This window comes from Lethenteron reissneri, chromosome 44 (genome assembly GCF_015708825.2).
Source record: "Lethenteron reissneri isolate LAM-NWPU_2019-01 chromosome 44, ASM1570882v1, whole genome shotgun sequence".
Lineage (NCBI taxonomy): Eukaryota > Metazoa > Chordata > Hyperoartia > Petromyzontiformes > Petromyzontidae > Lethenteron > Lethenteron reissneri.
The window spans coordinates 4,496,009-4,523,246 of record NC_083822.1 but is presented as its reverse complement, the minus strand read 5'-3'; the positions used below and the strand labels follow the sequence as shown (position 1 = coordinate 4,523,246).

The 27,238-nt window shown below is 45.4% G+C and overlaps 1 protein-coding gene across 1 annotated transcript in view; it reads right to left on the bottom strand.

The window, feature by feature from the left end:
• Positions 1–27,238, bottom strand: part of LOC133353428 (voltage-dependent T-type calcium channel subunit alpha-1H-like) — a 307,728-nt gene that overhangs the window by 174,468 nt on the left and 106,022 nt on the right. The window contains 3 exon segments of the mRNA XM_061569680.1: positions 207–304; positions 9,911–10,044; positions 13,176–13,287. Coding sequence (XP_061425664.1) covers positions 207–304; positions 9,911–10,044; positions 13,176–13,287 — 344 coding nt within the window.

Below are 27,238 nucleotides of genomic sequence, written 5' to 3'. Positions count from 1 at the left end.
CTGTGCCGCGTGCTGTTCGGCACGGTGTCCGACGTTTGGCTCCACGTGCTGGGAGCTTCTGAAGGAAGGTAACACGACTCGAAAGAAAAAAAACACACACAATCGGAGAGCTGCACGGCACGACCACGAGGACCGACGCAGCGGCACAACGTTGACGACATCGCGAGACGTTGACGACATCGCGAGACGGAGCGGGGGATACTCACTGGGGACCCGGTTGATTGCCCGCAGTGGCCGGAGTACCCGGACGGTGCGGATGGAGGAGAGACTGACGCTCTCCATGGCGAGAGAGTACTCCAGCATGCTGTACACACACATACAAGAAGACAAAGATCACCCATAGAGCCTTTAATAGACTGTTGGAGAAAGGGCTGTGAGAGAGCACGGCAAACCAGGGGGTGGGTGGTTAGAACCACATCCTTTTCTCTCCCCAGGGCTGATGTTTATAAATCGCACTAGGTACTCAATTAAGGTTGAGTTTACTACGGGGAGGTCCAGGGCTCATTCAGATATTCACCACTGATACTGACCGTATGCAGGAAATTGACGAGGCGGCCGGGTCTGTAGTGCCTTATGCTAACCAATTTACCACCATTTCTCACAACAACAACAACGACGGCCACCATTCACCACTAAGTTCAAGTTCAAGTTCATTTATTAGGTATAGCCCTGTGAGCCATTCAGCTCTTGAATCGGGTGCAACCGCAACAAACAAAAAACAAAAACATGAACAAAAAAAACATCTTAAAGTGAATATGTGACTAAGTGCAAACAGAAAATCCAAGAAAAGACAGCAAAAATATTGCAGAAAAAACACCGTACACCAACGCTGTGTGCAAAAATGCCAGTGGGATGCAAGTCAAACAACAACAACAACCACAAGACAACTTAGATTAAGGCCATCAGTCTAACTCTGTACTACAACAACACAAACATGGCTAAACCAATACACTTTTCGAAATCACCAAAATAAAGCCATGAAGGCAATGAAAAAGCAATCATAGGAACTGACGGAATTTTCACAATAAATGGCATAAACAACATGTACTACCAAAACCCTGCAGCCATAGCTGGCTGCATGAGTCACTCCACAACAGCAGGAGCATCAATCGGAGTATTGTAATTTTTCAATGCACCTTTAAGATCAGCACACTAAATCAAAACACAGGTCATACTTTGTAGCGATCATCCGGAGCGAAACATTTTATTTTAGGTCACTGAATAGCACTGGCAGCTAGGGGTGTACAACTCCTCTAAAGCAGTTTTGAGTGAAGATCTCATAGGTAGTGACTCAAGTTTCAATTTATTTGCAACAGCATTCCAGACCCTGGGGGCATCAATAGCAAAGGCCCTTCCTCCAGTATATGTACGGCAATAGGGAATATTAAGCTGGTAAATGAGTGTAGACCTTAGGTCAAATTTGTTCTTTGAAACAGAGACGAGATCCAGCAGGTAATCTGCAGATTTTTTTGCAAGTACATCATGAATAAATAAGATCTGGTGCACAAGCCGTCGAACATTCAGAGATGTTAAGTTTGACCCAATGTAGAGATCACAGTGGTGAGTCCTATATGGGCAGTTCAATGCAAATCTTAAGGCCGAGTGATACATTGAGTCAAGCTTCTTCAGTACAGTACTTGGGGCTGATTTATACACAATGTCACAGTAATCAAGTAGAGGCAGTACGGTAGCTTTAATCAATTCCAAACGGAACATAGGAGGGAAGCAGTGCTTGTGTCGATATAGAAAACCAATTTTAATTTTTGTCTTTTTCCCAATATAATCAATGTGATCTTCAAAATTCAGTTTTGAATCCAGGATGACCCCAAGATACTTATAGATCTTGACTTGCTCTATTTGATCATTATTTAAGGTATGTAATTGGGGAAAAATAACTTCCCGCTTTAGTCCTGGTGAGAAGCATAGCACCTTGGTTTTGGCAGGATTTAGGACTAGTTTAAGAGCAACTAGCTGATGTTGTAGTTTGTTGAAATCACTCTGGAGCTTAGCAATCACGTCATCCGGAGAGCGGCCAGCAGTAATTAGTACCGTGTCATCTGCAAAAAGATTTACCCTGGAATAATCCAGTTCAGTGCCCAAGTCATTTACATAAAGAGAGAACAAGAGGGGGCCGAGAATGGAACCCTGTGGAACCCCTTTTGTTATCTTAACACTGTTTGACCTCCAACCATCTGTGAATACAGTTTGGGTGCGAGAAAAGAGGTAATTTTTTAACCATTTTACTGTGTTTTCGGAAAAACCGAGGCAACTTATTTTACTAAGCAGGATGTTGTGGTCTACTGTATCAAAAGCTTTGGACAAGTCAAGAAAAAGACAGGCGCAGTACTGCTTATTATCAAGGCTACTGTAAATGTGATTCAGAGAGTCTAATGCAGCAGATGTGGTGCTGTATTTTTTTCGGAACCCAGATTGTTTTAGATGTAATAGATTGTTGGCGGACAGGAAACTGCTAATTTGGTAGGTCAATAATTTTTCAAAAATTTTCATCAACGGGGACAAAATTGAGATAGGTCGGTAGTTATTTGGATCATCTTTAGGGCCCCCTTTGTGAAGTGGACGAACATAGGAATGTTTCCATTCTAGAGGAACTGATGCTTCTTTGATGGACAGGTTGAAAATATGGGCTATAGGTTTGTATATTAGATGACCAACAGTTAGTAGAGCAAAGACGGGAATACTATCTGCTCCGGTAGAGGAGGACCCTTTGAGGTAGGACAGTTGTTTCAGAACATTACTTTCGTGGATTGGCTGAAAACTAAATTCGCTTAATGTTTGGACAGGAGTGTAGGAATTTGCATGAGCAGGGGTGACTCCCAATACATTATCAAATAGGGTACCAGCTTCAGAAAAATGAAGGTTAAAATTGTCAACTATTTTTTGGGGATCTGAAAAATATTCCCCATTTCGGTTAAGCTGAACGGGCAGATGATCTGTTTTGGATGCCTTTTCGATACATTTGATTGTTTTCCAGAAAATCCTGGCATTTCCATGAGATTCAAGGAGAGTGGAAGAGAAGTAGTTATTTTTTGCATGCCGTATTTTTTTGACGCATCTATTCCTTAAAATCCTGTATTCTAGCCAGTCATTGACCAAATTACTTTTCTGAGCACATGCCCAAGCCTTGTCCCTAGTTTTCATGAGCTTTGTAATCACAGGATCAAACCATGGTGGACGGTTGCCTTTAGTTTTAAATTTAACCAACGGAGCATGTTTGTTAAGAATTTGGAGAAACGTGTACCTGAAGGTCTCCCAAGCCGTAGTCAGGTTTGGAATATCACAGACCTTGTCAATATCCGAGTGAAGCACATCATTAGTAAATGCCTGAGTGCTGAAGTGTCTCATGGAGTGCTTCTCAACCAATTTAGGGGGGGCTTTGGGTCTGGCTGATGATCTCACCCCAAAAATGAAGGAGTGATCACTAAGGTTATTACCTAGAACACCAGTCAGTGCGAAATTGTGAGGGGCATTTGTCAATAGGACGTCAAGCAGAGATGACTGTCCCGGATTTTTTAGGTTGGGTCTTGTGGGGACATTTATTAATTGAAACAGGTTAAATTCATCTGCAAAATTTGTGGCCACGGCCGGCGGGTTTAGCCAATTCCAATTTAGATCACCCACTAAAACTATTTCACCTTTAGGGAGGCCCCCAAGAAGCTCTCTCAGTGCAGATGCAGCTTCAACATCCTTCCCACTAGGCGGTCTATAGCAGCACACTACCAATAAGGAGTGAGCTGGTGAACATGCAATAGTATTACGAACATAGATGGCAATTCCACCTCCTTTAGATCCTCGGTCAAGCCGGAAAATATTGTAGTTGTCAATCGTAATCTGCAAGTCATTGACGGCAGGAGTGAGAAATGTTTCTGTTAGGCAAAATATGTCCGGGTCAAGATTTGCTACTTCTAGTTTTAGTTGACTTAATTTAATCAAAAGCCCTCTGATGTTGACATGTAGAACACCAACACCTTTTCTGCCAGAAAAATCTACAGAATTATATGAGTTCTTTACATTTGGTCCAGGATGAAGCTCAATACCACCCAGAAATAAGAAAAGTAGAATTAATAGTTTGCACAGGTATTTTCTGTGAAAGGATGAAGAGCGACGAACCTTGGACGAATAGCAGCAGCTCGCAGATGGTGTTATTTTTAAGAGCAGAATGAAGTTTGGAAGGAGTGCTGGTGAAGTAATGGGACAAAGATAGGGTTTAAAAGGATATAATGATGGAGTGTAGAAGTGTCTATAAGTTGTTTCATTAGCAGGTGTAGTTGCAAATTTAGCAATAAGTATTGACGCGAAGTAACGCGGGTAGCCATTTGTAGAGTTGAGTGTGGCACTAGATATGGCCGGGAGGGACAGTAGTAAGATACACAGCAGGTGAATTGACATCTTTAAAACACTAAATTTAAACACACACACAGCTCACTCACACGCAGCTCACCCTCACCCACTCTCACGCACAGCCCACACCCATGCAGCACAACGCACACGTGGCCGCACACGCCGCCGCCATCTTGCTGCTGTTGTTGTTGCAGCTGCTGTTGTTGTTGCAGCTGCTGTTGTTGCTGCAGCTGCTGCTGCTGTTGTTGTTGCAGCTGCTGCTGTTGCTGCTGCAGCTGCTGCTGTTGTTGCTGCAGCTGCTGCTGTTGTTGCTGCAGCTGCTGCTGTTGTTGCTGCAGCTGCTGCTGTTGTTGCTGCAGCTGCTGCTGTTGTTGCTGCTGCTGTTGTTGCTGCAGCTGCTGCTGTTGCTGCAGCTGCTGCTGTTGTTGCTGCAGCTGCTGCTGTTGTTGCTGCAGCTGCTGCTGTTGTTGCTGCAGCTGCTGCTGTTGCTGCAGCTGCTGCTGTTGCTGCAGCTGCTGCTGCAGCTGCTGTTGTTGCTGCAGCTGCTGCTGTTGTTGCAGCTGCTGCTGTTGTTGCTGTTGCTGCAGCTGCTGCTGTTGCTGCTGCAGCTGCTGCTGTTGCTGCTGCAGCTGCTGCTGTTGTTGCTGCAGCTGCTGCTGTTGCTGCTGCAGCTGCTGCTGTTGCTGCTGCTGCCGCTGCTGTTGTTGCTGCAGCTGCTGTTGTTGCTGCAGCTGCTGCTGTTGTTGCTGCAGCTGCTGCTGTTGCTGCAGCTGCTGCTGTTGCTGCTGCAGCTGCTGCTGTTGCTGCAGCTGCTGCTGTTGTTGCTGCAGCTGCTGTTGTTTCTGCAGCTGCTGCTGTTGTTGCTGCAGCTGCTGCTGCTGTTGCTGCTGCAGCTGCTGCTGTTGTTGCTGCAGCTGCTGCTGTTGTTGCTGCAGCTGCTGTTGTTGCTGCAGCTGCTGCTGCTGTTGTTGCAGCTGCTGTTGTTGTTGTTGTAGCTGCTGCTGTTGTTGCTGCTGCAGCAGCTGCTGTTGTTGCTGCAGCTGCTGCTGCTGTTGTTGCTGCAGCTGCTGTTGTTGCTGCAGCTGCTGCTGCTGTTGTTGCTGCTGCTGCTGCTGTTGCTGCAGCTGCTGCTGTTGCTGCAGCTGCTGCTGTTGCTGCAGCTGCTGTTGTTGCAGCTGCTGTTGTTGTTGTTGTAGCTGCTGTTGTTGTTGTTGTAGCTGCTGTAGCAGCTGCAGCCGACCCAACTGCAGTTGCAGGAGTCATACACGAAGCAGCCGCAGCTGTGTGTACTACAGCAGAGCAGCAGCGGCCGTGCGGCCTGGAGGCGCCGAGGCTGAATAGTTGCGTGATGTGGACGTGGAGAGACGAGATGTTTGGCCCATCAGCTTCATTGTTCTGCTTCCATTTACGAGCGCCCTCCACGTAGGCCTCGACGTAGGCCCCCACGTAGGCCCCCACGTGGGCCCCGACGTAGGCCTCGAAGTAGGCCCCGACGTAGGCCTCTATGTAGGCCCCCGTGGGCCCCGACGTAGGCCTCGACGTAGGCCTCTATGTAGGCCTCCACGTAGGCCTCGACGTAGGCCCCGACGTAGGCCTCGAAGTAGGCCTCGATGTAAGCCTCTATGTAGGCCTCGACGTAGGCCCCCACGTGGGCCCCCACGTGGGCCCCGACGTAGGCCTCGAAGTAGGCCCCGACGTAGGCCCCGACGTAGGCCTCTATGTAGGCCCCCGTGGGCCCCAAAGTAGGCCTCAACGTAGGCCTCTATGTAGGCCTCCACGTAGGCCCCGACGTAGGCCTCGAAGTAGGCCTCGATGTAAGCCTCTATGTAGGCCTCGACGTAGGCCTCGACGTAGGCCCCGACGTAGGCCTCGATGTAAGCCCCGACGTAGGCCCCGACGTAGGCCTCGAAGTAGGCCTCGATGTAAGCCTCGACGTAGGCCTCGATGTGTGATAGTGTAGTGATGTACACTCGTGTGTGAAAAACTAACGTTGTAATTAGTGGAGGCGTTATACGATAGATCACAGTGTATTAAAAAAGTGTAACTGACGAATTGTTTTGGGTTAATTAAAAAAAAATGCAATGATTCGATCTCAAATCGAATCGTTTTTTTAACAATGGTGGATAACATACACACTTACATATATAACAGTAATAATTACATCGTAACTACATATATAACAGTCAATATGCAATTAAAAGTTAAACATTCTGGCATCATTTATATACACTTATAATGAAACCTGTGTGTGGTGTGAGCCACACAGAGCTGAGTGATGATGAAACACAATTGATTCGCAGCTCCGATTTCGTGAAAACCCGATGACAAACATCGATAAGGTGGCGTCGCTTCATGAAGCTCACTTCAGCTTGCGGACAAACACAGCACTCGTGTCAGGTTAGGTGCACACAAACACACACACCATAAACATCATAGACTGCGAGGGAAATTTCCGTACAAGCACAGACACAACAAACACCTTTCTCCCCACCGCATTAACAACAACCAAGTTGCTGTACACCAGAGACTGACACCGAAACAAAATTAGCATCCCATCCTGTCCGATCCTATCAGAATTTGTCCCATGCCATCTCGTCCCGCGAGCTTCGCAGAGCACGCATGCCGACAGAATTTCAGGCAGGCGCGAGCGGGCGCAGCACAAATTTACTCGAAGATGAAACGGAAATTGTTATATGTGACCAAAATTAATGCGAACATTGAGGAACTGCATTGAGAGCGGTGCATCAGCACAAAACGAAAACACGGTGTTTGCGATTAACACTTCCTCGGTGTGTATGTTGAACTTCTTTCGCACCGTACGTAACCCACAGCGCTAATCGGAGGTGCGAGGGAAGGACAACAACACCAAACACAAAAAGCAGTTCTAAAGAAATTAGTTTTCAATCGAGATGATTTAAAAGTGCATAACTCCAGTGGGTTTCTAATAGCACCAGTGGCTTCCTAACTACGACAGGCTGAAGTTTCGGACTGTAGGCCCTACTTCAGAGCAAAGAAAGCAGAGGTATGGGGATGAATCGACTTATGGTTGCATATCACGTTGTCCTCTAAGGCACTGGGATTTTTTTTATTTGACATACATACATTGCTTTCAATTCGTATTTCATAAGAAATCTCAAAGGGTCAGCCACCGTTAAGCCAGTCAAAGATGCGCAAACATTCATAATAATTTAAATTGTATTTAATTGCCTGAAAGGCTTTCTGAAAATTTTGGAGAGAAGAAAAAAGGAAACGGCCTATTTGTGCACACTAATTAAGCTGTGCACAGAAACGTTCAGTGTCGTCTGCTCGTACACGTATTCCCCCGGAATTTTTTATTTATTCATAGTCTTTGAGAACATTTAACTGGGACAGTGCGTCAGCGTAAGTCACTGCCAGCAGGCATCGTGGAGCTACTGGACATCTGTGAAAAAGAGCTTCATAGCTCATCAGATTCCTGCAGTCTAAATAAATATTCTGATTCTCAACAACGATGAAATCCGTGAGCTTGCATTCAGCAGCCAATGGAGACCCTGCTCTCTTTCGTTTTTCGACATTTATTCAGTGAACGTACAAACGCGAATACAGCAGATCTCTCCCTGGATTCCTCATCAGCAACCTTCAACCGCATCCGCTGCACCAACCACGGCTGATGCGGTTGCACAAATGGGCAATTAAAAACTCTCTCCGGCAGTGTGCGGCGACCGTGCTCACCACCCAGAACAGAACCGTGGACCGGGTACTATCGACTCGGTGCACGATTCACAAATACGAAGGAGGAGGCATCGTCACAGCGATACCACCACTTGCATCAGCATCAGCCGCAGGGAGGAAAAGACTGAAAATAGGTTTTCATTAATTCGATATGTTTGTAGCTAATGCACCGTGCTCTCAACCCGGTGACCCGAGTTTGATACCCGGGTGCAGTGAGCACAAGTGGCAAGTTGAATCTGATCCAGCCCTGGACCCGGTTGCCCCTTCACGAACATGCCTAATCCGTCCCCTATTTCATATTTCTCCTTTAAGACCGCACAGTCTTGTTGTGTTAAACTCTTTGGTAACTGTGCTCGTGAACACAGCAGCACCACGCTTGTCTGCAAAAAGTCAGCGGTGTGGAATGTTGGCGCAGAGGTTTCGGCGCACCACACTAAGAACCCAGCGACCTGTGAGCCAGTGCGGAAACTTCCACATTGACGTGGCAGGTGCCAATTTATATACAGGGACTCCTCGACTGACGGACGAGTTAGGTTCCATAGGTCTGTTCGTAAGTCGATTTGTTCGTAAGTCCAACTTTACTCTTGTCGATTACAAACGTGTTATACGGCATGTACGCTAAACACGGGGAATGGCTTTACAGTTGTATAATCTCCTGTAGATGTACATGCCACTGGTTCTTCACGTTCTGCAGATGTAGATGCCACCACCGCCATCTGCTTGTGCGGCGGTTGAACTTACGACTCTGGGACAACTGGACATACGGACAGGTTTGTTCGTATCTCTGAAAGTTCAAAAGTCGATTGTTCGTAAGAGGAGGAGTCCCTGTATAGATTAACCGCTGTTGTTTACCCATATAGAGGCATTCATTTTTTGAACCTCAAGTGGATGATGAGTTTAGTCAGCCCTGACCAAGATATTAACGCACAATAAGCAATGATGGCACCACCCAGTCAGCTGAATACCAACGGGACACCAACATGGAATTAATGGCTCCCAGCATCACCGTCTGATGTTCAGTTCAGCCAAAGGAAATGAGTGCCATCCAATGTAATAATAATATCAATAACACAATACCCTGTGGAGGAGCGATGTCACAGTTGTTCACACACTGCGCTATGAATGCGGCCAGTTGAGTTAAATTCGCAGCCATGGGTAGCGTCGGCGACAAATGATATCCGAGCCGGTTCAGGCATCCCTGAACTGACCATCAACCTTGCACTGATCAGCGTGCCAAACACTCCATGGCCGAGATGCCCTGGGGGAGGCCTCCTCCCTGTATTGGACTGACAACGGTGCGGAAATCAGCATTGATTATTATTTTGTTGTTTCGAGGCAGGCATAAGTGGCGTGGAATTGCCGCTATCTACCCCAGCGAACGCCACTCTGCAGATACCCTGCCTCATTTTAATTTGCCAAAACAGACACTTTACAAAACGGTGGCAAGAGGAATTTCAATGTGATTAACTCTTTGCCTGAGTGCAGTGCTTTTGTATGTAAGTGCATTGACACTTGAGATTATTATTATGATGAGAAATTTGAAAAAAGAATCGCATTCAGTCAATATTTGTTGTCATTGGGGTTTTTTTAGGGGGGAAGGGGCGGAGCAGTTGCAGATTCACTCACTACAGCCCTCCGCCATTCAACTACGGAATCACTTGGTCCACTGACGTCGCCGCCTACTGATCTTCAGTGATCAAACTCGGGTTCACCGGGGGTTTCGCAGGCACCGTGCGCCATCCACAAGTTCCACCGCACCGGCCCGCAGTGTCTCGTAGAAGGCGAACCCTTTGTGTGTTCGTTTACAAATTACCAGCAACAAATGCAACAGGGAACTGACCCAGAGGCCACGATGAAGAAGTCGAGGCGGTTCCACGCGTCGCCCATGTAGCACTTCTTCCCGAACACGCCCAGGGCGACCATCTTCACCAGCATCTCCGCCGCAAAGAACGCGAAGATGAAATCATCAAAGGCCTGCAAGGGAGGCAAACACGAAAACCCATGTTTTATTCATTTGGTAAAACATTTAAATAGGAAAATCCCTGACGGATGAAACACCCCATGTTTTCGCTGATGTCCTGCGGAGCAATCAGCATGGAAATGCACGGCATCTGAAAAAAATTGTGCAATGCCGTAAAAAATGTCTACTAAATATGCAAATGACGCCCAAGTCAGATTTACTGGAATGCTGACAACGCTGACATATTGTGGATGGATGCTCGCTTAACTCGTTCAGGAGTCAAGGGGGCATTATAGCGACTGTAGTTGATAACACTACACCTCACCTCGCCCAACACTCCCTTCCTTATGATAGATGCTGCTGCTGATGACGAAGAGTCAACGCTTGACCTCCACGGTCCGGAGCTCTCACACGGCCTCCCATTACCTCTCCCCCTCATTACACCGTTATCACATCCTTCAAAAAACTTGGAAGCACCTTGGCTTATCGACACACGTAATGACACATGCTACGTAACCCCCTACGCCTGCGAAGCATCTAATCGTCGTTGTCGCTGTTGGTGGATTTTGCACATGGTCACTGACCTCCGTGGTCCGTCTCACTAACGCTGCCCCCACCCCTCTCCACACGAGTCCCACCAGCCATCACAGAGACAGCGGCAGCGTCCTCGCTCTGGTTGCATCGGGAACGCCCTCACGCCACGATCTTTGCCAAGTTTCCAAACTTCGTACCCCATCCCCCCAGCCCCCGAGACCTGCCACGCGATTTCCCCGAGCGCGGCCACCTCTGCATCTGTGGTCGCAGGGCGGAGGCGTCTTTTGTCGTTGCTTTGTTAAAGTCCAGCTCTCTGATGTGCTCGGTCACGTGGAGGCATTGCACCTTGCCTCGAGCACCCGTATTTTAACGATAAGTAGACCTCAATTGTCATTCCGAAGTTGCTTACGTACAGTAGTCCACCAAAACCCAGCCCTGCGAACGCATTCGCTGTAATTAGGCCCACTAATTGCTGAAGGCAGTTGCTGGTAAGCCAGTGTTATTACTGTACTTTTCATTTCAGTGTTCGATGAGACGAATGTTACTTGGCAAGTCTTGGCTGCCTTTTTTTAATGACTTTTACTTTTAATAATTTGACAATGCTCCAAAAAAAAAACTCTTCAAAGGGATGAACAATGTTGTCAGCAGTTTGCGTTAACGAGCGTAAAGCGAGCAGCCAAAACGCATGAAGGATGCTCAAATAGCAGAGCCAACAATTAAAGCGGAGTGCCGATATTTTCAAGGTTAAATTACTTGAGGTCAATAAAAAAAATTATATTGCGTAACATTACTGTGCATGACGCCTGAGTAATTACGTTGTGCTGCTTATGGATGTAATCAGTATTAGGAGATGGACGACTTTGTAGAAATGTACCCTGTGCCAACAACGGCTTGAGATTGACACATGTACAGAAACGATAATATTCGGAGCAATGATTACACATCCACAATAATAATTATAAATAACGCTCAGACGTTTGTCAAACTCTAGAAAGAGGGGCTACGCACACAAAGTGACGGTCACTGGAGGTTGTTTAACCATACTTCACCACGCCGATCTGTGCTGGTTGCTGAAGGGTGGGGGTGGACCATAGCTGGCTCAGATGAGTACTGGATTGTTTAAAGTAATGCTCGGCATTTCCCAATCAGAGGGCTCGACTGGCAATGAAAGGTCACAAGTTAAAACCCCGATCAGGACTTGACCCAGCCCATCAATCCTCACGGGGCCTCAAAACTCGAACCGATGCCACGCATATAAAGGATTTATAGTGAAAAACTTTGTTTTTACGGGTTATTGACCTTTAGAAACAGCTCGCCTTTAGTGGCCTCCATCCCTTTTTAATTATTATTACACGCTATTTATTATCTCACTGTGTCTGTTGTTGTATCCTCAAATCTTGTAACTCAATGTTTACCCACTTCCCAATGTGGTATCGACTGCAAACTTGGTATGCTTATATGATACTGATGACAATACTATATTTTTAAACATTCTTTTGTATATGTTATGTTTCGGCATGGGTTTAATTGTCCACGCTCAACTGACGTTGGCTGTAAACCACCACGGTCCATTACGTTATGGCAAGCTTTGGGGCCTACTTCCTGGAGTCGTGGAGTTATTCCATTACTAGTAGGGTACATTACATTAAAGCGTGTTTAAAAAAAAGTCTTTCAAAATATTACTTATTCCACCTGATGACGGATTGCTTGTGTTGCGATCGAAACGTAGTTTTTGTTTAATTTTATTTAGTCATTTTTTAACCTACGTATGTGAATCTACCGAAAGACCCAAAGAATATAAATTCCTGCAGTCACAAAAGCTTTAAGTCAAGATTTAGAACCACTGTTATGGAATCCAACAGTGGTTCGTGCAGAGGTGGGCTCGCCCTTGCCATGGGAATGTGGAATTGACACTTCTGGCTCAGGGCTGCCAATGGAGTTGACTGCCATCCAAAGCTCCCTAGAGCATTTCACTTTACTCAGAACTAAATTTAATAAGCTGTAAACCCGCGAGTGGGTTCACAGCTAATGATAGGAATAAATAACTCCAACTTGGCAACCCCTTCACTTACTCCACTCCCGTTCATCACACGGACATCTCAATATCAGTGGTGCTCAGCTCACTCTCATCATCATCATCACCACTGTAATGATCATTCTATATCCAAGCTGTGCAATTATTAATTATCATTATAATTGTGTTGATTATACTGCGTCAATGTCATCGTAATAATCATTGTCGATAGCGTTAAGCACGATCCATCAAACACCATAAGTCATGTAGAGATTCTTGTGAAGCATCGTAATCCTTACTGGTGGTGCTGTAGCCAGCCTGCAGCATCCATCATCATCATTATGTCTGTTGTCATAATCATTCTGCAGCATCATACTTTTATACACAGCATTTCACCATTATTACCGTCGTGGTTAATATGTACGTAGAACGTCTTTTGCACCGTACGTAGCCAACTGTACCGATCGGAGGTTAGCGCGATCATTGTCATCATGTAGTGATCAGTCTTCATTACCATCATGATAATCATTCTGTCGTGTGCAGTATTTGTCGCCGTCGTCGGCACGTGGCGCCGTGTCGTGCCAGCGAGAGTCCTACCTGCAGCACCTGGCAGCGCTGCGAGTGGCACTCCACCTCGGCGCAGGGCTGGAACATGCCCAGGGTGGCACAGTTGAGCAGAATGACGAGCATGCTCGCCCGCTCAAACCACCTGCAGCCGCCGTCAAGGTCAACCAACCGCATGGCGACGCGACCACAAGTCCACACAGTGACATGACCACACGGCAATGCGACCACACGGCAAAATCTCAATACAGTGAAATGACCACACGGCAACGCGAAAACAAAGCAACGGGACCGCACAGTAACATGACAGCACGAATTGCATGACCAGACCGTGCCACGACTCGGCAGGGACGCAACCACGCGGTGACACGATCAAAACGGTAGCAAACTTGCCAGTGGCGCGACCGCATATTGACATGATGGCGCAGCGACACGGTCATACGGTGACACGACCACCATAGGCAACGGGACCCCACGGTGACACGAGTGCAATTAGAGAGGTCACCGTGACCTATGTCTTTGATGCCACCGCACCTCCCAATCGCCACCTTGCTGCTCACAAATCTTGCATTGGCGGTGGTGCCCAGGCTCAAGTAAATTTGAACTGCTATTAATTATCATCGTCGTCGTCATCATCATGCGACTACTATTAAGGTATAGAAATATGTTTTTCGTTCGTCCGTCGTGGCACTTACAAACTTGAAAAAGTAGTGCCAGGGATGAGCGTCCGACACCTCATCAATAGCCCCCAAGCAAAACGTCTTCTTTGCAAGATGATCATGCGAGGCTGAGTCGACCTAGGGAAGGCCTAGGACCATCCCTTCAAGTATTACTCGCCACAGATGTTAGTCGCTCAAACAAATCACTCGAGACGCCGGTGTATGGCAGCAAGAGCAGTTTATGCGAATGCTGTCGCAAGAGAACACGAGTTTGGCACAACGGTCCTCCGCTGACCGTGCGTGATGAATGGACGAATGACGTGAGCCGTGGCGAGGAATCGAACTCAGATCAGTCGCCGAGTAGTTCCCAGAGCACTGTGAGCAGTCCACTACGTCCACGTCGTACCCACTAGTTATGCCGCTAGGCACACACACACACACACGAGGTACAGACCCATCGAAACTCAACAAGCCGCGCTGACCAACGCTACAAATGTCCATGGCAAGGTCTGAATTGCCACCGTTCAAGGTGAACTAGACATCATGTCTGCCCTATTCCAACACCCACGCTCGGAAATCACCAGCATTTGAAGCAATAAATAGACATGGGTTGACATATATGTACAGATTATTTGGCTGCTATACATTTCCACAAGATAAACGACTTGGTTGAGCTATAAATTGTGGCCAGGTTGCTTCTGAAAAATAAACTAATAGCTCAGTGGGCATTATAAGTTGTATGTGTACGTGATTTGCTTAGCTTTACTATACTTTGCACTCCTATCGTGTTGTTTTTGTATTGTTGTTGTAACTTTCTGACCCACCCTGGCTGGATATCTGTGAAAAAGAGCTGTGTAGCTCCTCGGATTCCTCCAGTATAAATACATGTTATGATTCTGACCTGCTTAGAATTAATGTAAATGATGGGTGGATGGTGGGGAGGGGGAAATCATGACATCGCTACCGTTCAGTCTTTAAACAATGAGAGTACCACACCGCAACAATAGTAAAACCCCGATACTTTCACGGGTATCCAGCTAAGCATTAATAGTACAGCGATTAAAACATTTAAATTGTATTGGACCACAGTATCAATAAAAAATGTTCTATGCATCGTAGAACCCCCAGCGATTATCACCCTCCCCACCTCTGACTTTCCCTCACCTTGTTTCATGTTTCTTCACCTACGCAATCACACAGGGGTTCATACTCTTTGGTTTTTTCGGTAAAGTCACGTAGGTAAAACAATTAATACACTTTTACCGAAAAAACAAAGAGCATGAATCCTTGCAGTCACGAAAGCTTCAAATCTAGAATACACACAGGGGTTCTTTATCTGAGTATAATGTTAAGAGTGATGATTCACGGTTCTTTATTAACACACTGCCGGTTGGAGGAAGCCTTCCCAGGTCCTGGTGGCTATGGGATGAGAAGGGTGCTAGTGTAGGATGATAATTAACAGGGAGGGAGCCGAGTTGCTGGTTCACACACCACTCGCCACTTCAGTGAGCTCGCGATGGCAAATCCAACTCAGGTTGGTGGCCACAGTGAGCGAACCACCGTGCCACCGCTCCCCCAGCCGCCTCTATCTTCGCCTGCGTGTGAATCTATTTTTGCGATAACGTTTTGAAGCTCAGCAAACATGAGTTATTGTTTTAATAAAAAAAGAGCAGCTGCTGGATAAGATTTCCTCTTCATTACCTCTAACTGCAAATGCCCATTAATGAAACATTACTGTATAATATTATGCTGTAGCTTCGGGCTGCTGCCTATATTTTTTCTACATTCATAATTCTCGATGTTGCAGAAATCATTAAATGTTTTTTCTCCGAGTCGGGTGACAGATGCATTCATTAACGTGCGTTCAAGTGTACAAAGGTGGTGTTTGAATAAATGTAATTTGCTTATTTTGTTCTGTACGTAGATGCTCGCCGTTACCGTTTGCTTAATGAGTTCATTTTGCCGTTGTGTTCACGCCGTACCCACCACAGATTCATCTGCTCTGAGGTCCGAGCTTTTCATGATCTACTTCGCTTTAACTTTCTGCCAATGTCCTCTACTTAAACAGGTGAGAGAGAACATAAAGATGAATTCTCTCTTTTGGCAATAAAACTTGCGTGTGTATATGAGGACATGTCGCAAAGATAGGGTCAGTCACGAGGCAACTGAGCGACTGAGTTACATAAATCCAATGATGTTCTCGAAGAGCGAAGTAAGCCGACACTTGGCAGATATAGAGCCGAGTGCACACTTAGAAGTACGAACGGTTAAGCAGTTTTGGGATTTGGACGTAGGCCGATGAACATATTCACCGCAACGTTTTGAAGGATGCAGACTCCATATATGACACATCTATATAAAATAGAAACGACAGCTAACATTGTACATTTTAGACCCACCCCCCCCCCTCCCAAGAAAAAAATTGGGAGCTAAATCTTTAACGCCCATTCATTAAACTTTCCTGCACGTAATTATGCTTTTCCTTTGGGCCATTTATATGCTGTTAAGATTATAATTCTCAACATCAGATTTTCATAGTTTTGAATATGAAGGTTAGGAATGGAAATTATTCCAGCTACTGGATAAGATTTCCTCCAAAGAATACCCATATTCTTTGAGTACTCAAGGATATTATCGTTGTATTATATTTCAGGAGTAGTCCAGTACAGGAAAAGTAAAAAGCCCAAAATGTGCTGCCACTAACGAGTAGATCTGTGGACAGTACACCCTCGGGTTAACGGACCCCCATTCAAGGATCTCAGATTCAACAGACACAATCTACTGAATCAGAGTTTTCTCCAAAGATCGGAAAACAACAACAACGGCCTTTGCCCCAAACAACGGACTAAGTTCAGTAATGTGGAAATCAGTCCGGTTAATATTCGCATCTTCTCACAGGTATGTATTACATTACACGTGTTTTTTTTGTTTAAAATAGGTCAAAATAGGAGAAATAAAAGTGGAAAATAAGCTGGTCTAACACTGTTTGAGACTAGGCTCTCAAGAAAGCTGCCTCTGGTGTGGCGCAATCAGTTTCAAAGACAATGCATGTATCTTTCAGAGCATGTTTTTTTCTTTGCATGTTCACCACAAGTATTGTGGGTTAATGCAGACAGGATTCCTTGCAAAAGGTTTCTGTTTGGTGTTTTAACATCTTAGCACGGAAAGGGTGAACCCCATTGTTATATTTTGATCCTGGCAAGAAAGGTTCCCATATTAACAGGAAGTAGTTTGCATGTGGTAGGGTGTGATTTAGTGCTCAAAACACGTCATTTGGCCATTCACGGACAATCGGATTCTACAGACACCCCTTCCACCCTATGAGTCCGTTAAACCGAGGGTTCCCTGTGTATTGCTTTTGTATGTTATGATGCAATGTATGTTATGATGCAATGTATGTTATGATGCAATGTATGTTATGATGCAATGTATGTTATGATGCAATGTATGTTATGATGCAATGTATGTTATGATGCAATGTATGTTATGATGCAATGTATGTTATGATGCAATGTATGTTATGATGCAATGTATGTTATGATGCAATGTATGTTATGATGCAATGTATGTTATGATGCAATGTATGTTATGATGCAATGACACTGACGATGTGGCTGGGATGCAGGGAACCTCTATCGCGGATCGCATCATCCGCGGGCTAATGCGTGTTACGTGCTCCACTTAACGAAAGCATCGCAGATAATCGGAAGAATATGTCCGTTGGTAATTGGAGTTGTCGTGGACGCTATGTCTCCCACGGATGATTAGGAATCACGGGCGATTGGGTAAACGGATAAGAGGAAGCTCTACGATACTGGCGCAAATGTTGCCGGGTGGCACTGCGGCTAGAGCGACCGATCTCACAGTCGAGGTTGTTTCTCCAGTCACGTGAGCATGGGGACACGTTGACATTCGACCCATGCCTGACAATTCAGGACATTGCTGTGATTGAATTACGGCTTTGCTTTTCGTAACTCTTCCAGGATATGTGGCTGGTGTGGAAGATGAAACCGAATATCCTCTAGGGCAGGGGTCCCCAACCCCCAGGCCGCGGACCGGTACAGGTCCATGGCCTGTTAGGAACTGGGCTGCACAGCAGCAGAAGGTGAGCGGTGAGTCCGTGTGTGGCCCGCCCCCATTGTTTTATTGACCGCTTCCGTCCACGCCTCTTTCCCGCACTGCGCACTTGTCTCAGTCACGGTTTTGTTAAGCCCACAAGCTCTAACCCCTAGTAGCCACAAAGAGTCAAAAACGTCGCCAGAGAGCTTCTTTGAAAAGGGGGAAAGACCCAATGATGAACCCCCCCCCCCCCCCCCGGTCTGTCAAAAAATTGTCTTCCACAAAACCGGTCCCTGGTGCCGAAAAGGTTGGGGACTGCTGCTCTAGGGCAGCGTTCTTCATTGCAAGACACGCGCGTGCCACTGGTGGCCCGTGATGGCCTTTAGTGCGGCACCCCGACAATACACGGACATGTGAAAATACCCCATCGTGCTGTCAAACCCAATGGTTTCAAATGTGTGGCAGCTCTCACACTGATGATGTCTTATCGATGAAAGTGGCCCCGCTCTGAAAATTAGTGAAAACATTGCCCGAGAGCTTGCCCAGTAGAGGCGCTCCCCCTAGCAGTGACCTGAACGAGTAACTGCATTGTCAGAGAAGTGGGAACAGGTTTGTAAAAAGATAAAGAACTCTCCGGTTGTAAGCTTTAGTTGTTCCCATAAAAACTACATTCATTAACATCCGCATGCGAGCAGTGCAGTAACAGACCCTGCGCGAAGTTTTAATCAAAACAAACAAAATATAAATCCATGAAAACCGTGCGTATAGCATGCGTATAATGAATCACGTTTAAATACACTTGATTCAATTTCCACAAAAATGTCCCACTGACAATACAGATAATTTCATTAAGTTTGTTTCTTAACTCTAATTCAATATTAGCGGTCATGAAACTGTTCCGTCCTTTTTATAACCTACAAGTAAAGGACTTGTTTTTTTTTTTATAAGTGCTGTAAGCGAGCACCTATTAAGGCTGGCATAATGCAATTGGGGAGGGGGGATGGAGGGCATAGCCAGCGCAACAGACGTAAGCCCACCTTCACCTCTCCAATGCTCATGTCGATAACCACACCGCTACTGGATGAGATGCTTCGTTTTAGGCTGAGTTACCTAGTGGAGGCCAGAGCCAGATTTAGATGCCGATTTGCACTGGAGTTGCATGCTCATCACGGTAAAGATTTTAACCTTGGGTTTCAGGATCGTAGCGTGGTGCGTAAAACACCACGGCGATTAATTATAATATGCCGTCCGATTTATCTAAGGAGGTTTTCACTGAGACGCAGGATTATTATACCTTGAAGGCTTTAAAAGGGCTCACCCCACATTACTTGCAGGAACTAATACATTTATATATTCCATCAAGGTCCTTAACATCTTCTGATCTCCAACTGCTCAGCACTCGGGCTTTTGTTTTGCGTGGCACCCAAGCTATGGAATGCCTTGCCACTTGAAGTCAGGCAATCAGGGTCGGTAGATAGATTTAAGTCTGCTGTGAAAACCCATCTCTTTAAAGTGGCCTTCCCTCTTTAGTTTGGTCGGTTGCCCTTGTTCTGTTTTGTTTCCTGCTTTTCATACATTGTGCATTGCGATCTTAGGATGGAATGCTCATTATAAATATGAATTATTATTATTATACATCAGGGTAGGATTTGAGCAAATCTAACCGAATTTCTTATTTTTAAAGGAACTCGTGAGTGTCTGGAGAAAACTATGAATCAAAGAGAATATATTTAGAAGGGCTGTCCAAGCCTGGTTAAGATATCATCGGCTACTTCTCTTCGCTGTGACTGGGAATACAACTCAGACGTCTGGCTCCAAAGCGCAATGCAGTCGAGAGAAGTATCGCATTTCAAAGGACTATCATCTGGTTAGAGGACATACGTTGTACAATATGTACAATGTCTTGAACTCGGTGTACTAGTGGGCACGTCACTTTCCTACGAGAATGCATGTATTGTTTCTGTCATAAATGGAATAGTGCAGACAGTTCAACTCCGTTTAGGTAGATCTCATTCAGCGGTTATTATTTTTTTGTCTCTCCGTGCTGCAGACTGATAATTACTAAGCAGAGCAGTCTACAAAGCAATATCCATAATGTCACATTTCATTTAGTTTCTTGTCAGATACACACGGCGTGGTGATATAGAAAAACGTAACAAACTTTATTCGCTTTGCACAATCAATTATTATATTGAGGCAATGTTCATGACTATACATCCTTCTTACGACATCACAACGCAGTAGTGTATTTTATCCATCTGCTGATGCATTGATTCAAATGCTTAAGGAGATTATTTGTTTTTTTTTATCTCACGATACTACGATGTAATAATCCACCGAGGGGGGCTGCCACCGCACGAGCCGATTTCACATCGCACCATCTGCATTTGGAGCACTTGACTCTCAGTCGTCAAGTTAAGAATTCAAATACTGGTTGGGGTTTGAGACTCGGACCCATCAGAACTTCTGCGGAAGGCACAGGTTTGTCAGACACGTTGCCTAAAGAACCACGGGGGGGGGGGGGGGGGGGTTGGTCTGTTGCTATTTCGACGCTGAAATTCACGTCACTTGACGTTTGCGCCCCCGTTTTTTTTCCATTGTGGCCGATTACTGGATGACAGTCGTGTACATGGAGAATGTTTTTTTTTTCAGATCGTCGTTTAATTGAACGATGAGTTAAAGAGGAAAGACGAAGATTACCAAGACGACGAAAGTGTGGAGCGTAGCTTTGGATGGAGTGGAAGCGTTGTACAACTGAGAAAGGTCTAAGTGAGACGTGGCTTAAACCGTTCGAGACATATGACATATTGCAACAAAAATATAATGAAGTCATACATATTTATTTACCTATGTAAAATGAACAAATGTATTGTAGAAAGGTAAATTCATCAAATATTAATCAATCACTGCACTTATTTCTTCGAACAAAGAACATTTTCTTATCTGCCTTGAGCTGTGAGAAAGTCATTAATGATGTAATCACAATTAATTTGCTTGGTAGTGGCTTTATATGTGATTTGGCCCTCATATATAATTAATTTAGAGCGTTATGGGATGCTATTAGCATGAATAGCGAAATATAAAAATGAAAGTGTTATTATTAAATGAATGCTCTGATGGCCACGCTACTGTAGCTCAGCTGTTACTTCAATATGGAATTGAGGGGCTTTAAGGAGGGCCTACAAAATATGAGAGCCTGAGGCCTTATTAGCCTAGGGGTTAACCAATCCCTGCTCACGCCAGATCAGGTCACCAACCTCACCATTGGCAAATAAATCCCAGGAATCTACCAGTAGCATCACAAAATAGTTTGTTAAACTCGGGTATGGATCTTTAATTTAATATTCACTATGCAATACGCAATTATATTTAATTTGTCTATGGTCTAATGTCAGTGTCCTATAAGCTATCTGATGATCACCTTGGTTCCAATGGTACCACATTAATCACAAACTGTTTAACGTCTGTAATCCTGCACCGAGGTTTTTTCACACAGAGACCGACACACTTTTTCCCCACACCTAAATATAGAAACGTTTTTAACGTTTTCATCTTTAACGGGATGATGGATGGAGACAAAGATAATACATTTGCAGGAGCACAAAGAGTTCTATTGGGAGTGCTATTAACTAGAAACCATTCAAACTCATCAACAAAATAGCAAAATGAAACTGTGACAAGCAAATGTGCAATGCCACCATCCATTATCCCAATTTTTTTTCCTGTAATTTTCAAACCTATCACTACGTGAAAAGTGATGTGTGGCTGGGTGGCTGGGGGGGGGGGTTATAATTCCCATGTCGCTGTGTTCCTGGATTCAAACCCAGCTTTCAGCCGCTTGCCATGTAATGGTTATAATGGGTCCTCAAATGCGGTGAGTTGATGGTCTCATCTCAATGACAATAAAATAAATTAAACGAAATAAATGTGGGTTTTCACTAAGTTTTGTCCAGCTCGTCACCCAGAGATGAGGCTGTACATTTTTACATTCGTAAATACGTACGATTCGTAGGTAGGTTTTCGCGGTTGTGTTACACAGTCCATGTGTGTGTGTGTTTTGAGTTGTGCCACACTTTGTTTGGCATTAGGTCCACTCGCTGGTTTGCTTCTTCAGGAGCTGAATGGGAGACCGTGAGAGCTGCTCCATTTAGTTCCTAAACAAGCTCCCAGCACATGGGAGCGAAACGTCGGACACCCATGCTGAATAGCGTGCGGCACAGCGGGAAATCACAGCGCATAGCTATTCCTCTTGCTGAGAATGGAGTGACTCTCTTCAGAGCACTTAGTAAGAGCGTCTTGTAGGAGAGTGATGATCCATTGATTGATGGACTCAAATCTATTCTCATACTCATGGTGCACGTATCAAACCTTGTATGCAAAGATAAAAAAAAAGATAAGTGCAAATTGCAGACCAGTAATGCGCGGACAGCACACTTTGTAAACAGAGTGAAAAACTACAAATCGAATGGAAAGAAGGGGAAACATTACAAAGGAGAAAGTACAAAGAATATGAAATATTATTGATTCCTGGATCACATTGCAACACCAAATTGCCACCCTGTATAGTGACAATTCAGCGAATCGTCACACCGAATGAAAAGGTACGAATCTGTTTACAGCTCAGAGCTAGCAGTGGAAATTAAAAATTCCTATGGCAACAACCGGTCGACCTTCAGGGGTGCCGCAGTGGCGAGATGTCAACTACCTCGCCTAGCATGTAGGAGGTTGTGGGTGCAATCCCGACCTTGGTGCCTGTATATATGTAGTTTGCACGTCTCTCTTCCCATGGTCGTGTGGATTTGTTCCTGGGTCAACCGGTGTGTCCCTCCACAATTATAATCAACATGCGCTTAAGAGTATTTGGCTGCTATAAATTCCAACGTGCTAAGCCACTTCGTAGAGCTATCATATGTGGCCAGGTTGCTTCTGACAAAGAGCTATATAGCTCTGTGGGCCTTACCTGCTAAAGTAAAATAGTTTAGTTGAGACATCCTAAAATGTGGTTCTCATTTAAACACAATTTGCAACTGTCACAGGCTGTGTGCAGCAAAGCCCAAAACTCTTCTTCACGAAAAAGACCGATGTTGTCTTAAAAGGAAAATCCCATCACGTCGCACATTTAAGATGTACCCTGAGATCACGGATTATTCTCCTCAGTTTAAATTGAACGCAGCCCCGAACCGGCTTCTCTCTATAATCGCAATCATACGGCAAGGGCCCTGCAGCGGTTGCATATGCATTCCCTCGGTGTTGTAGGTTTCCAGCAAGAGTCAGTCGGGGTTCGAGTGAAATGTTAAACCAGTGCGCGTCTTGTATGTACGCATGTACGTATGTTGAACTTCTTTCGCACCGCACGTAGCCAAACGTTCTAATTGTCGACTAGCCCCACGTTCGTTCGTCTGCCACGGTGACTCGCCATGGAGAATTCCACATTATTGTAAATGAGTTGTCTTTTATAACCGCGGCGCTGTTTTATAATTATTATGCATTAAAGGTACTGTAATGGCATTGTAGGCGAAGCTGACATGCTGAATCGATGTACGCACGCAGAATGCGCCAAGCCTTGGCTCTCAAGTCGAAAGGCTGGGAGATCCAGTGCGTGTGGTTCACTGGACCCATCATCATCATCACCACAATTGAACCTTGTGACAGGACCCCGGGGTCCCGAATAATCGGAAGTCAAAATCTCAATTAATTAATGTATTTTTGTCGACTCCGTCTCACCGCGCACATAAACGCCGCGATCCACCTGGTGCAGCTCGTTCTGTTGTCGTGTCATGTCCAAGCGCAGCGAGGACGAATGCGCAGAAAAAACAAAACTTTGAAACTTTGATGAGCGCATCGTGTAGAGCTCGTCGAGAGGAATAGATCGCTGTGTCGTTCGCCTTCAACAGACAGAATGACGTCGCAACGCAGTTCATGCGAGAGCCGGGGGCTTATGGGACCCCGGTGTCCCGCCATAAGGTTCAATTGTTAAAAGAAAGTCAATAAAATACACACACTTCATAAATTACTTTTTTGTTTCGTTTTTGTTATCATAATGATTACAAATCTTGTTTTGTTTACTCTTCCAATGATCGTGCAGTTGTATTGCATCTGACATGGCATGAAATGAAGAAATGTCCGTTTGGAATGCCCACAGTGATTTATGTTTCAAATCAACTACTGAATTTTTCAAGACATTTCAAGTTAATCTCATCCGCACTTGGTGCCGCGCCATTTTAGCCACCCTCAGAAGAGTCTTCGAAATGTTCAATCCACAAAGATGAAAAGATCCAAATCCAAGTCACATGCAAAAATATTGCTTGTTGGCTTTCTGTGTGTTTTTGTGCAGTGACTGGTGCACCAGGGTGAGACCATCTACTCCCTACACCTGAGCACTCAGGAACTCATAAGCACCGGATTTGTGTCTCCGACATGGCTATTATGAACCCCTTGAGCCACTCAGCCCTCTCTATATATAAAAAAATTACTGTGCTTAGGATATAAGGCTTGATTTTCAGATAGCACGCGCACTACGTCAAAAGGTCAGCGCGACCAATGCTGTCGATGCCGCTACACCATGCAATCGCTTTCTTTCTATTGCCAAATGCTGCAACTGTAATACAGTTGCAGTCTCATCACCACCACCACCACTACTAGCAGAATGTTGCTGTTCCCCTCGGTTGCTGACCTCTGGATGCCCCTGCAATGCTCGTCTTGGTCTATCCTACACGTGTGCTTCTTTTTCTTATTGAAAACGGTAAGAATCAGTTTCTCACCGTTTCCTGCCATGGTATTATTTGCATCTGTTACATGCACCTATTAATTATCAAATGCCAGGCACTGTTCCTCCAGTTCTTTCCTTAGACAGTGTAATGATAGGGTGCCACCTGTCGGCCAGGAGTGGTAATCACAGGTATGGGCGCGTTATATAATAACCAACTAGAAGGGGGGTGTATATCTGGGTTAAAGGTAAAAGGCGGGGTCAGTCGGGAAGCTCCAGGAACCTGCTCGAAGGTTCTAGAAGGAGGCGTGGCCGGAGGCGGGGCCTGGCCACGCCGGGAAGTATATAGGGAGAACGTAACCGAAGGTTCGGGGTTATCGCGGGGTCCCGGGTCCTGGCTGCGTCGCTGCTCACCGTCATCTCTCTTCATCGTCCGGCCACATGGCCGATCCTCTGCACGGCTCCCATCGTCGTCATCGCTACCTTAGTCAGCAAGCTATCTAGTTAGACGCCGACGATGGGGCTGTGTAGAAAGGTCGGCTGTGTGTAGCTATGTAGATACGTTTGTTTATATCGCCCAGTGTTTGTGCCCAAGTGTGAGACGTAAATACGAAGCCCTCTACACGTTGCTTCTCGGAAGTCACTCATCACAGATGTCTCTCCTACATCAAATGCCAAGTGAAGTCCCCTCCACTATATTTTGAACAGGGAAGACATCTGTTTGAATGTTTGTCAAACCGCACACAAAGTCGATGTCTCCACGTAAACTAAAATACAAATTTCGTCCATCATCCAGACGAACTTTTTTCCCCCAGTAGCATTTGTTTAAGCGGCAAACTCTGGACTGGTTTTCTCTACTTCAGGGTCTGGGCAGCATGCACACCTATTAAAGGGACTTCCCGTTTGTTCGTGATATTTTATCGATCCTTCACCAGGGCACATGGTAAGTTGTATATGGCTCTCTGCTACATCACTTGGTTGAGCAGCAGTTCAAATCCTAGCCAGATTGAAACGATCATCGTCGGTCCTCTGGGGTCGGTCATGTCAGAACCACCATTAGGGTGTTGCTGCTGTTCGCGAGATAAAGTTCACAATCCGAAGTTCCCCAGTTCAACCCCAGTCAGGGATCAACTCAGCCCATCCTCCGTAGTCATTAAAATTAGTACAGCTTTGGAGGTGGCCAGGTGGCTTAGAGATCAGAGCAGTGAGCTGGCACCGCTAAGATGCTGGGTTTCAAATCCCTGCTGTAAGAATGTAGAATTTTAACCGGTGACACAGCTCATCAGGGGCTGATCATCTCCGCATGACAAGTGTCACCAACGCAGAATGCTCATCGTTGCTCATTATGCATAACTGCACCTTCGTCATATCTTCCGTCCTTCTGCCAACCACACAACTATTTTACATCCATATATATTAAAGGGAAATTTGTGAATATGTGTGTCTATTCGATATGTTTAGCATACTTCCCAACATGCAACAAATTTGAAATTTGGCATGTGGGTAGCTTCCAGACTGTACACGATGCAAAAAGTAAACAAAAAAATACTTTTGTATTTTTTTTTTGGGGGGGGGGGGGGGGGGGGCGCAATAATGGATGTAATAAAGTGCACGGCAAGTGAGCGGTGACGTCACATCTGTGATGTCACCCGCATGCGGCAGCGTGACGCAGTGTGCCTGCTGACGCCACGCATCCCGCCCTTTCGCGTGGGCCGTCTATTAATCCAAGACGAGAATCTAAGTCTCGGGCGAAGCCGGGTAGTAAAGCTAGTCTGACATAATTTTTAAGGAACACCAGGATCCATGATATCATCATCATAAGCTTCATCATCATCATCATCGCATACAAACATACCATCATCACTGCACTCATCACAGTTTATTACCACATTACAGCATATCAAAAATGTGGCTTGTGAAAGATTTATACATTTTCTATTCATGTGTTTTATTATTATTGTTTGTATAATATTGCGGGATTTTTGTTTGCGCACATGTGTGCTTTGTTTTGATATTTATTTATTTATTTACTTTATTTTCAGTTGGCTTACCCTGTAAACAAACTGTTGGAGACATGTAAAGGTCACAAAATGTCACTTGCGTTCAAAGCGCTCCATGCTAGACACCACCACTGCAGCTACCTTAAATAACACAAAAACAAAGATCCCCCGTGCAGCCAGATTCTATAGGCAAGTGCTGTTAGCGAGCTCCTCATCAAAGTCAGCACACAGATCGTGGTGTGGCCAGAACCACACCCATCCGACTTTGTCTCCCCAGTGCTAACATCTCAGCAGGTACTAATTGAAGGTTTCATCCGACCTATAGACATGCACTCACACACACTACAAACACAGACATACACCACACAGACGCAATGCAGACCACGTAAAAGCACATTACTACACACACACATTTTGCACACATACATGCACAGGGAATTGCTTTGAGTCCTGGCCATGCAGCTTTATCCAGGCCTGCCCACCATCATAAATATTGTTAAGTATCATGAGTAGAGACTCTGAAAGCACAAAGAATGACTCCGAACCCTGGCATCGTGTCAGTATATTAAGCATCGACCAGCCCCAATACAGCAAACGTATAAAGTTACGTCAAAATTCCCTACATCTTTTGCCGCAGCAGATGGTCAGATTGGGCATCTGTGCCTGACCATC